At 33.5% G+C, this 13,291-nt stretch overlaps 1 protein-coding gene across 1 annotated transcript in view; it reads left to right on the top strand.

Annotated features, from left to right (window-relative positions):
- Nucleotides 1–3,470, top strand: part of LOC118183807 (paired mesoderm homeobox protein 2-like) — a 56,522-nt gene extending 53,052 nt beyond the window's left edge. Inside the window, exon 3 of the mRNA XM_035353416.2 lies at nt 2,749–3,470. Within this exon, the coding sequence (XP_035209307.1) occupies nt 2,749–3,003 (255 nt within the window). The 3' untranslated portion in view covers nt 3,004–3,470. The remainder of the gene's footprint in view (nt 1–2,748) is intronic.
- The last annotated feature ends 9,821 nt before the right edge of the window (nt 3,471–13,291 follow it).

Raw genomic sequence — 13,291 nt, 5'->3', positions numbered from 1 at the left:
TCAGCATATGATTTACGCTAAAAACGCTAAACTTTTCATTTTCATTTACTGTTTAAAGAGAAAAGAATATGGAATTTGGATATAACCGTTGAACTCTGAAGTTGATACTGTCTTCGATTTAACTATACACACTATGTAACTTAAACTATATATATGTAATTTAATTACTTATAAATTATCTGATCTCTCTTATGTTTTGGGGGCGGAGCAGGAAGAATAGATATATGAAACTTAAATTTTACCATCTGAAGCAGATACCAGTTCGTTTTCTTTTATTATAAACTTTTTTAAAATTACATGTATTCAACTAATTCTTTCAATTACGGTTTAGCACATTTCAAATCTTCGCCTTAGTCTGTCGATTTGGTAATAGTGTATGTCAATAGCATTCGGGATTTAATATCTCTTAACATTGCAGCATAATGTTGTGTTTCTTGTTCTATAAATTTCTCATATTCAGCCCTATAGAACATGAACTTTCTCATATCCAGAATCTCCTTCCGTAATGTAAATTAAAAGGACAAGAGGTAAATATTAACAAATTGAGCAAAAATCATTATGTATGCTTGAAAAGTTCGAAGATAAAGGAATGTGTGCAAAAACACTGTGTGTAAATCTAAACAAATCATCACCTATGTATGGTTTAAAGGATAAACGAGAAGAAGTTCAAGTTTTTTTTTTAACTGAGAATGAAAACTAGAAAAGTTCCAAATTGTGAAAAACTTTCAAAGGTGCCAACAAAAATTTAGAATTAGACAGTGCAATTCCAATGCAATTTAAATTCTGATTTAATGAAGGCGTAAACATTTTTTGAAGATGTTTATCGAGCAGGCCAAAAGTTTTTCATACAGCGATAGAACAGTCTGAGAAAGAAACAAATACTGGAATGTTAAGATTGACTCTTAAGCTGATAATGAAGATCATATTTCACAAAAAGTGTGAACGAAATTTTCAAGAAAAAAAAAAAAAAAATTCCATTGTTCATTCTTTTCCCCCTACAAAGGATTAGGGTGCGAAATTTGATAATACATCGAAAATGGATAATGTCTTTTAGATTAAGGCAAATTAACTTGTGCACTATTTTATGGCAATCCAGCTTATTCTAGAAGCTCCCGTAGACATACATAAAGAAAAAAACAAGCTACAAAAATCGAAAATTACAACAAAAGGCGTTCATTAAATAAACAGCATTTAACTCCCCTCCCTCATGTTATAAATAGATTACTGATACAACTAATATAGAATGAAAGAAGTTTTTAGATTGAAAGCCACAAAATATTATCCTAAGGTACTTAAGAATCTTAAAGTGAGATGGTTTCACTGCATAAAGAGAGTAAATCAGACGCATGAGATTTTAATTACGATGTGTCTAAAATATCTGAACATTGCATTCAACTCACTTTATGAATGCTCCTAATTTATGACAGAAAAATATTTCGCAGGCCAGTTATTTTTATTCAGAACTGATTGCAACACCTATCATGAAATTCACTTGCAGGTCAGTCGTTGAATTTCGGAATATACACTGACAAATCAAAACATTATGACCATCCCCCACATTTTTCAATGAACTCGTCTGAATGACGTGGAGAACACTTAATTAAGTGGGAATGGTATTTAACTGCTGCTGAAGAAGGTAAGGAATCATTCTTACACTTGTTTTGGGGAATGATGGGAAAGACTGTTGATCTAAGCGAATTTGATAGAGGGCAGATTGTAATGGGCCGAAGACTCGGAAGCAGTATCTCCGAAACTGTATGACTGGTAGGTTGTTCATGATCTGCCATTGTTAATATTTACAAAAAGTAGATAAATGACGGTGAAATGAGCAGTAGTCGCCAAGGACGGTCACGCGTCATCAAAGAAAAAGGAGGTTGGAGACTGCCCCAATTGGTACAGCAAAACTGGCGCCAGATAGTGGCTCAGGTGACAGCCCAATACACTGCACGTCCAAGTGCTAGTGTTTCGGAAAATGCAGTTGAGCGGAAACTGTTGAATATGGGGGACTGTGCAGCAGACGTCCCATTTGTCTGCCTCAGTTGATCAAGCGTCACTGTCAATTACGGCCCGGGAACATCGAGACTGGACCATGGATAAGTGGAAGACAGTTGCTTGGTCAGATGAATCACAATTTCTCATTCATTCCGTCGATGGTCGTGTCAGGGTACGCAGTCTTCTAGGCGAGCGGTTGCCCCCCCACAAGTCATACATAGGCTGATAGTGGTGTTATTATGCTTTGGAGGACGTTCTCATGGGCAGCTCTGGAACCCTTAGTTGTAGTAGAACTGACCATGAAAGCTAGGGCCTATCTGAACATAACTGCAGATCAGTTGCCCCATTACATGGCTTCTATCTTTCCAAATGAAAATGAAATCTTCCAACAGGACAACACCCCATGTCACTGTGATTACTTAAATCGTCTCTTACAGTTTAAAATTTTTATTTAATTGAAGGCATAGTGATTATTTCCTTTAACGCAAGTTTTAAGTTCTTGATACCATTAAATCATCTTGTGCCACTTAGATTTTTATGAATCTAAATGGCTTTATGAATATTGCTGATTCATAAAATTTTATTTCTGTGTCCAATGTTTAATCTAGGAGCTTCGTTGATTGCTATATCGAATGCTTAACCTAGTTTTGTCTCTAAAATAAATAAATAAATAAATAAATAAATAAAAAAATGCAACAGATCTGAAAATGAGGCAGAGTTAATAGAAATTTTTTTTATTTATTTCCTTTTTTCCAGGTGTGGTTCCAAAATCGACGTGCAAAGTTTCGCCGCAATGAAAGAACAATACTAGCTCAGAGAAATCAGCTCCGTACAGCCCTGCCGAATGTCGAGCAGCCGATCGTTCCCCGCCCGACTCCAGTCCTGCCTTGGAAGCCTCCACAGACCTACTGCAGCGGTCCGTCCTCAGCGGGACCTTTGCATTATTCCTTGCCGAACTTTCCTCTTCGACATCCCGATTGCGGGCCACACCACCATCCCGCACCGCTATGATTTCTGAGACATTCGGTGCATTTATTAGTATAATAGTGATATGTTGATAGTTATGAAAAGAAAACTTTTGAAATTATCCATAACCTTAAGATTCTCGTTCATCAAAAAGTTCAGCTTTATATATTATTACAGATATACTTACTTTAAATATTCTTCTCCAATCCTAATTCCACTTTGGGTTTCCTACTTATGCATAAAATTTCTCATTTTCTATGCAAAAGGAAAAATAAAACGAAGAACATGAAAGGAATTTACTTAATTTAGCATGTCAATTATTTAAACTTTGTCTAAAAATTCTTTATTCTGAATAAATCTTATTCATTTCTTCAGTTAAATTTTACTAACTGATTGGTTATTCTTACTTGTATGACTTCAGAATTTTCAATAAATTATTTGATAATAAATCGTGTCTCTAAATGTTGAAGAAAATTCTTACCTGTATGATTTCAGAATTTTGAATAAATTATTTGATAATAAATTGTGTTTCTAAATGTTGAAGTAAATTCCATTAAATGCTTTTATACTACAAAATGACGTATTTTCATAGAAGTCAAATGAATAATATAGCAATATTTAAACGCATTATAAATTGTACAATTTGCAAATGTGGTCATAATAATGTCATCACAATAATAATGTGCTGAAATCAAAATGGAGGTGTTTTTCATTTAATCGATGACGTTAAAACACGGGCTTCATGAATGACTTTTTAGGAAAACTTAGCACGCACCCACTGACAGAACTATGTAAACACCCACCGAATTTGAATAAATGAACTAGTATCAAATTATAATATGCTGATTGCTGGCAAATTTTCACAAAAAGCTATCTCTTTATGAATGCAAATAATGATGTGACGCATGTACAGGTCAATAACTGATCTGGTTTCCTACGCAATAATATCTTTCTGTCGGTACACCTGAAAGACGTGCACCGAATCACACACACAAAGACAGTTCTATAGCTACCGTTCCAATCCGCCGATCGACGAAATTCTACTTGCGTTTTTAATTTTTTTTTCGGGACTTAGGTTATGCATTAAACTTATACACAGCTTTATTTTAAAATACACGTTTTGGCACAAAATCGGACTTTTTCTGAAATGATTTTCCGATTTTCCCATATTTTGATACTACGCCTCAAGTTTGTAGAGACATTAGGATTTTTTTTCGGGAGGGGGGGAAGCAGGAGTCGTGTAAAATTAGCAATGCCTTCGACGGGAATCGAACCGCGGACCTCTCAATTACGCGCTGAGCGTGCAGACCACTACACCACGAAGGCTCGCTAAGAATGCGGGAGAAATACCTTATATACTCCCCTTTCAAAGAGCGACTGGAGTTTTTAAGGGAACCTAATCGCCAAATCCTCGTGAGGAGAATCATCATCCAACACCGGGCCACTGTAGAGACATTAGAATTTCTTTTTTCTTTTTGGAAGCAAGAGTCATGAAAATTAGCAACGCCTTCGTCGGGAATCGAACCGCGGACCTCTCAATTACGCGCTAAGGGTGCAGAAGAAACCACGAAGGCTCGCTAATAGGCGGGAGAAATACCTTATAAATTTTGTAAAAATCTCAGCAGCAAATTTTTTTTGTTTTAATCCGCACCCAAAATTTTAACCTTACAATGTTAAGTGAATTTGGCATATATCTAATAATATCACTTCTGTAATTAAAACTACTTGATTTCTTCTCTCATAATTCGAACAAGTTTAACCCAATTAAAACTCATACATCGTTTCTGTTTATTTTTAAATGCGTATTTTTTAATAATTTTTATAAATTTTTCGAAAAAACTTTGAATAATAACTATAAAATTTTACAATCATCTTAAAGTAGATATATTTCTATGCACACCTGCAAAAATTACAATTCGTTATTAAACATTTCTGGAGAAATATGTGAAGTTTATATATTATTGCGTTTTGAAATTTGGCATATTTGCTAGAAGCAATAGTAACGCCAAATATGGCTTAAGCACACACATCATTACAACCTTCAATGAATTCCAACAATTTTTCCAAATAAACTTTTACTCAGGATTATTCATATAATTCATTTCTTTATTCTCATTCTTATTAATAATGAGTAACAAAAATTTATTAACAATATATGAATTTTTTTTTAATTTATTAAGAATATTAATGAAAAGTCTAAAGATACCTTTGTAAAAGTAAATTATTTTCTTCGCCATTTAATTGTCTACTATTTTACTTAACTTTTATTTATTTCACTTTATTTCATGTGCAAAGAAACTTATTTGCATATTTGAAAATAGTGTATTACATATCTATATTTAATACTTCTAAATACTTCAAACATATTCGGGGAAATTGTGAAACATGTAAATAATAAAAGTTATCTAAGGGTTATCATTAACTAAACACTCACATGAACTTGTCTAATTAAGTCCTGAACTTGTTCTATGATGTGCTTTACAATTAATTAGTAAAAAGACAGTTCCGGGATGTTCACCTGCTCGTCAAAATCATGTGCTCTTAGTGGCTTAATTTTCTTATCTAGCTTATTAAGGCCCATTCTGGGGCCACATAAGCAACTTCATAATCAGTATCAGTATCATACTCCAAACAATTCACCATATACATTGTAAAAAAAAGTATGCTGCCTGGCTACCACAGAATGTTAAAAAGCGACAAAATTTACTAGACTGTCAGATTTTTTCCCCTTCTTTTCTGTGTGTCGCAAACACAACCAATATAAATAATTCTGGAGATATCCAAAGATTTTCTGTGACGTTAACTGCATAGTACATTTTTAAACAAATTGTGCTTTATATTTGAAAGGCCAAAAAATACTACATCAAAAACCCTTTTTTTGAAGCATAATATATTTTGATGTAAACACAAGATTTAGGATAATCATTTTTTTAAAAGGCAAATATTATACAAACATTCAATCCTATAGCAATCTTATAAATGAGTAAAACTGCAAAAGTTCAGAGTTATATAGAAAACCTCCACAGCTATAACCAACAAGGACACGATCTTTATTAAATAATATACGAAGGCAGCTTTTTAAAAATGAAAATTAAACTGATATTTTATCCTAAAATGCATTTTCCTTCATACAGTAGTTTCATGACTTACTTAAAATTCTAATTTAGAATGTATTTGTTAAGACATGAATTCTAATCACTAGTAATATAACGAATGATTATTGCTGTTTCTTTTAATTTCACATTATCATTATTTCTATTACATTTACTGTTATAGTAGAACTTGTGAAAATTTTCTTGTAAAATCATTTTGAAAATTACATGCTGTCCATTTTTGTGCCCATACTACCTATTTGCTGCAACATGAACTGCATGCAAGGGTTCCTCTACAGAGGATTGCCCTGTCGCTGAGTAACATATGCCTCCGACTTCAGTGAGCACTGCAACGCAGTGCGTGGCATGCTCTATGGCAACAAGTTGTTTTCTCCGACAAATCTTGCTACAATCTGGAGAATGATGACAGATGGGATCACGATCCTTCAGATGGATCACGTGATCCTTCAGAAGCAGAACTTTCATCTGATTGGTTGATTTCTACCCAAGACAAAGTTTCAGATGAGAAATTTTTGGCGAGGTTTGAAAAAATATCACATAGCCGCTACATTGTTTCCGTAGCTAGGCAGGGATTCTTTTTTTTTTTTTTTTTTTTTCCTAAGAATCCTCCCATTTAAACCAGTGCTACCAAAAAAAAACTTGTTTCTCAGGAAAGTCCCGTCTAGCGGGGACTGTTGCTAGAAGTAATAACCGCTTTAATCAACACTCACCAATAATATAGTAAAATCACAATGACCAAAATTAGCCTCGATCGACTACGTCTAATCCGTTTTCAAAACACATGTTTCGCTTTTATGATAAGAGGAGAGTAGAATATGAAAATTAACATGAGCTCAGCATAAGAGCGTATAGGTAGTGATCACTTTAGGTTTTCTACAAACCACATTCAGTGGCTGAGTTGAATGTTCTTTTTTTTTCCCTCCGAGATAGCTAGATGGTGTTACTAGGTGGCTTAAAGTACAGTCAAAATTCTTTAATCCGGACCTCAAAGCTACAAACTTTCTGCGCATGCTTAAACGCATCATGCGTTTACGCATGTATAATGTATAACACGTTTAATGTATAATGGACAGTATAAGCTAAGCTAAAATTATCTATTTCAGTTAATGTTGCAGATTGCATTGTTCCTTAATCTTCTAATTGGATCAGGCTTATTATTTTTTGCAGACTGTTAGAGCAATTTTATAAAAGTAAGCTTGAACTTTCAATTATGTCAGAAAGAGTTTCGGATTCTGGAGATACCAAAGGATTAACAAAGCGAAAACATGTTTCGATGTCCATCAAACAAAAGTGGAATTGCTGTAAAAAATGTTTAAAGGCATGAAGAAAGTGACAGAGAGGTGATTTGTTTCTCTAACCATTCCGAGATCTGTTTATCAATTTCGCGCTGCTCTGCGGGAAGGGGGGGTACGTCGTGGCACGCAATGAACTGGAAGTTGATCTGTCAGCACTATCCTCATCTTCAGGGCAGATGTTTTAATTTTATTCGGCTTATAATTCCTCACTAAATGCAGTGTTTCATCTCGATGTACTCCGTCTTTGATATGATTTAAATCAAATTTGTCATTATAAATATCACGAATACACGTCAAATAGTTTTCTGGTTGCAATTTTCTAATTTCGACTATGCGTAATGTATGCTTTACGCATGCTCACGTTGAAAGAAATGTTTAATAAAGTAAACAAATAAATATTACGCTTTTTTTTTTGAAAATTTTGATACCCTTTAGATCATAATTGTTCTTTATTTCATAAATTATGGTTTTATATTTTTAATTTTACAATTTCTGCATGCCATCTTACCAGATTTAAATTGATGATCTATAATCCGGAATCGCCGAAGTCCCAACGAGTCCAGATTAAAGACTTTTGACTGTTTATGATAACCAAATGAGCAACACAACATTTAATGGGTTAATATATGACATAATTACACAGATTAGAATTTGCTAGCAAGTTTGCCCTCGAAACAGAAAAGAAAATTTAAAATCCTGCTCCAGAGGACATTCCAGCTGGCAACTTTACGAAATAATTTGATCCAGTCTAGTGAAATTAACAAAATATATGGCATTAATCAACTATACAATCATCTGATGTATATTTTAACTTTGAATATCAAAACAGAATGAGCACGGTTTTTTTTTTACACTGCGTCTGATTCTTACCTTCATAAAGATGATGTGATCTCTTATTACAATGCATGTTGCTTTATCCAAGACCTGCCAACGATGGATAACTATATCCCCCCCTTTACAGTGCTGAAATTCATTAAAAATATTCCCCTCATTTTCCACTTTTTTCAATACATTATTAGAACGAGCTTTCCTATAGTTTAAAATGTAATTGCTGATTTGGTAAGACAAAATCCCATAAATACATACAAAGGTTACATTGAACCTTTTTTCTCCTTGTAATTTTTTACCTTAACCCGTGAGCACACGTAACGGATATGTCATACCCATGTGCATTTTTCTTTTTGTATATTTCTCACCCATTCTTTCATAAAAGGACGACTTGGTGTAGCTGAGTTCAAGGTCTCATACTTAAATGGGGGAAATTCCTGAGGTGACAGGTGCAACAGTTTTTTAGGAACAGCATTGTTCGAGCATATCATACCCGCGCGTGTACTCGCGTTTCTCAGCGAGTCACTTCGCACTTCTCGTTTTCAAGCTTTTAGTATAGGTTTTTCTTGAGTTGTAAGCATGGTGCCGTATATTCCTTACAATGAAGAGATGAAAAGATTGAGAAATCTTCTTGAAACAGTTTCTTCTGATGAGGATTCATTTAGTGAAGACGAAGATGTTGATGACGAAGAATATAAATAGTAATCATGATTCATCCATAGAGAGTAGTGATTCAGATACAGAAACAGAAAATGAAACTTTGGAATGTTGCAATGAGTTTTATGTTGGAAAAATTGGAACAAAAATAAATTTTAGACTAATGTTAGAATTGGCGCCAAAAATATTATAACTAAACTCCCTGGAAATATGATGAAGTATTCCAAAGACGTCTCAACACCTTTAGATTCCTGGTCACTGCTTATCGATGAAGATATGTTAAAACATGTAGTCGACAATACAAATATTTACATTCATTCAGTACATGGAAATTTCACTCGTGAACGGGATGCAAAAGCAACAAATGAGTTGGAAATCAGAGTTTTAATTGGATTGCTGTATTTATGTGGAGTTTATAAATCATCCCACGTGAACGTAAGAGATTTGTAGACAACAGACGGAACGGGAATGGACATATTTCGGGAAACAATGTCAGTGAACCGATTCCTTTTTCTTTTACGATGCCTCCGTTTTGATGACATTAAAGATCGTCCCAGTAGAAGAGACGTTGATAAATTAGCTCCGATCAGAGAATTTTTTGGAAATTTTGTCACAAATTGCTTAAAGGCTTATACTGTAGGAGAGTATGAGAAGTTGGAATCATTCAGAGGTCGTTGTTCCTTCAAACAATATATGCCCAACAAGGCAGCAAAGTATGGAATAAAAATATTTGCTCTTGTAGACGCAAGGGTATTTTATACCTGGAGTATGGAAATTTATGCTGGTAAACAACCAGATGGGCTATTTCAAGTTGAAAATGGTGCAAGCGAAGTTGTTAAACGTTTAATATGGCTTTTATACAACTCTGGTCGAAATTTAACAGTTGATAATTGGTATATGAGATATGAATTATCTCAAGATCTCCTAAAGATGAAAATTACGATAAGAGGTATAATGCGTAAAAATAAGAGAGAAATCCGACCTGTGTTTCTGGCAAAGAAAAGAGAAGTATATTCTTCAATTTTCGGTTTTCAGAAAGAAGCAACACTCTTATCTCATGTGCCAAAAAAAAAGTGCCGGGTGTGATCCTGTTATCCACAATGCATTCCGGCGATCAAATCAATGAATTTACTGGGGAATCTAAAAAGCCTGAAATCATTACATTCTATAACATAACAAAAGGAGCAGTCGATGTTGTAGATGAGATGGCAGCTGCGTATTCTACAGCAAGAGTAGCACGTCGATGGCCTATGGTGATTTTCTTTTCAGTGTTAAACGTAGCTGCCATTAATGCAAGAATAATTCTACTATCAAAGAAGAAACCACCAATGGAATACCGTACCAGGCATAGTTTTCTCAAAGCCTTAGGGATGCAGCTAATAGAAAGTGTTCAAAATGAACGACGACGAGCATCTGTAGTTCCTGATTCTAGACAAACACTGACCACCAATGAACATGTTAACAATGCACCCCCCCAAAAAAAAACCTAAAATTACTTACAAGAGGTGTACAGAGTGCCCCAAGAAAAAAGATAGAAAGACTACATTCATTTGTGAAAATTGTAGCAAATGTATATGTATGGAACATATGACCTCATTTTGTAAACAATGTTCAAAAAATTGTAAGTAAATAATTTTACCTCTCCTTATTCTTTCATATTTTGTCTAAAATGAAGTATTAACTTGGTTTTACATTTTAATTTCTTTTAAAACCCGATTAATTTTATTCGGCAAATTTTTAAGTACAAACTTTTTATTCGGGTATGGCATACCCGACGTGTGTGCTCGCGGGTTAATGCCAACTTAACACAAGAACTGTTGAACCACAGTGAAGCAAACACAAACTGACATTCATTCTATGATTTCAGCTGCATACTCAACTTCTCGCCTACAACTCTGCAGTTGGGAGACAAACGATGATGTTAGGCATGTCCACATTGACTTACAGACTACACCAACAATGTTGTGAATTACATGCATAACTAACTACCTGTACTACCACACACATGCAATTACAAAAATGCAACTACAATATTTGACATGGCAAAATCTCTCGCCACACTATCTTATTTAAACTGAAAATAATCACAGCTGCAAATGGAATCTTGTTGTATAGGAGAGAATTTAATGATCTCGTCTAACATTTCTCTATCTTCAGTCATTAAAAAATTAGCAGTCTACATATGAAGCAATAAAAAATGCAGCAATCATACAAAATTCATTAATTTGTATTAATACTGACAGAACAAGCACATCACAGAGAAAGCCACTGTTTTTTGCTTCAATTTTGTACATTCGTTACTTAATTTCGCTACAAATAACAGAATATCAATGCTAGGATTGTTTACAATAAAACATATAACGTTAGGTTTCTGATTTAAATATTACACGCTCTGGCTCGGTTGAGGACACAATGTTGATGTTTCTGGGTAAACATGCTCAATTAGAAGCATTATTAAAGGTGATATCTAATAATAAATGGTGCATGCTGAGCAGGATAGTTTACAGAACATTTTATTTATTTGCTCAGCCAGATAATTAACATTACTGTTTATCTAATACAAAAGAAATCATACCAAAAAAAAAAGGTGTATATTCGTTCAAGAGAACACACAAATACAAAGATATATCACATTTCGCAGTATTTAATAAGAAAATTGGGTGCATAAGTACATAAACGACACGAATTTTTTCCCCTTTCAACTGCCCACACAAACCGATAAATTATATACAATTTAATAAATAATTTTGTATTCAAAGTTAATTAAATATTTACAAAATCAAATATAATTCTTACCTAAACATTCAGAACTTCAGCAGAAAACGATTTATGGCGAATAATTGCCCTCTGTGCAAGAACAAAAAATAATATTGATTAAAATTAATTAAAAAGACTATTAAGTTAAAACAGGCTATTTATTCAACTGGAAAAGCATTAGAATTTTAACTTCAACTTAAAATTAGGAACAATAGATACCGATCGTACACTCACCACCACACCATCCCACCACGTTCGAGAACAAAATGGCGCTAGATTCGCATGGCACATTGAAACAAGCGTCTACGGAGAGAAGGCAACTTTTGAGATCATGAATCTGATCCTCCCGTCTTACGCGCATCTCAGTTTGCGCATCATGTGACGTTAACAGATACGTCAAAAATGTGTCTGTTTACATTTTGCATTTGACTTCGTGCGTTTTATGCTTCGTTAGTATGTGAATTTTGCTTTCACATATTTATAATGAACTGAAGAATCTCTCAATAAAAGACCCTTCTCACTGCCAAATACTTAGGAATATTGTGAGGATTCTGTTTCAGAATATTAGAATATATAGCACCAATTTAAATGAGCTGGCTGGTGATATCAATGATCATTCAAGACAATAGATCTGAAATTCACATTTCCGCTTTTATTACGATTGGTAACATCTTTCAGAAAACTGTAATTTCAAAATCTTACAACTGTTCTATTTGCAAAAAGTGTATTTTAAATGCCAGCAATTTATAGCATCATTTGAAGAACATTCATTCCAATAAAAAGCATATTTCTACTGCTGAAATATTTAATTCCAATTCAGATCATGCATTTTATAAAGTCGTCAATGGTAATTCGATTTCATATACTTTTGCTTCAAAATCCAGTATAACTTCAAAAAAGTTTTAGCTGCCCTGATTCCAAAAAAATGTTTCTCAAGTAACAGCAATCTAAAATGTCACTGCATGAAATTGCATATATCACAACAAACAACATTACTCAAAGCAAGTAAAAATAAAGTTTTCCAATTTAAATGCAGTTTATATAGTCGTCAGTTCAACAATAATAAAAATTTATTATTTTCACAATCAGATAGTGCATTTACTGCCCTTGAGTGTTCATCATTAAAAAATTATATAAATGCACATTATGTAATGAAGGTTTTCCAAAGGAAAACTTTTCATTACATTTGCAAATGGAACATGAAATAGTCATTGAAAAAGAAGAGAGAGATTTCTCTGTGTTTAATGATTTCATGTTGTGAAAGGAGAATTTTGAAATGGAAACATAATCTAAATTTTTTTAATTTACAAAGAAACATGACCCATTACATGTAAAAGATATTTATTTTGTATGCCATCATTCAGGACATTATTTTATATCTAAAGTGCAAGGCATGGGACATTTAAAAATACAAGGGAGTAACAAAATTAATGCTTATTGCCCAGTAAGTCAGTTTAATAATGGAAAATGTACTGCTTATATAAAAAAACCCATTGTAAGTCATAGAAAGGGTATAGGGCATCTGTCTCTTACAAAATTAGAACGGCAGTTATACCATTCTAATGTTAATTTATGTAACTTAAATTGCTGGAAAAGTATCTTTTGATGAAATTTTAGATAAAATTCAAGATTCTGTATATGATACTGCATCTTTTGACAAAGAATGATTTATGGAATATTGAA

This window comes from Stegodyphus dumicola, chromosome X1, assembly GCF_044657685.1.
Source record: "Stegodyphus dumicola isolate Sdum_Otavi_A_Nest chromosome X1, ASM4465768v1".
Lineage (NCBI taxonomy): Eukaryota > Metazoa > Arthropoda > Arachnida > Araneae > Eresidae > Stegodyphus > Stegodyphus dumicola.
The sequence above is the reverse complement of the archived record's forward strand: the minus strand, read 5'-3'. Positions and strand labels throughout refer to the sequence as shown.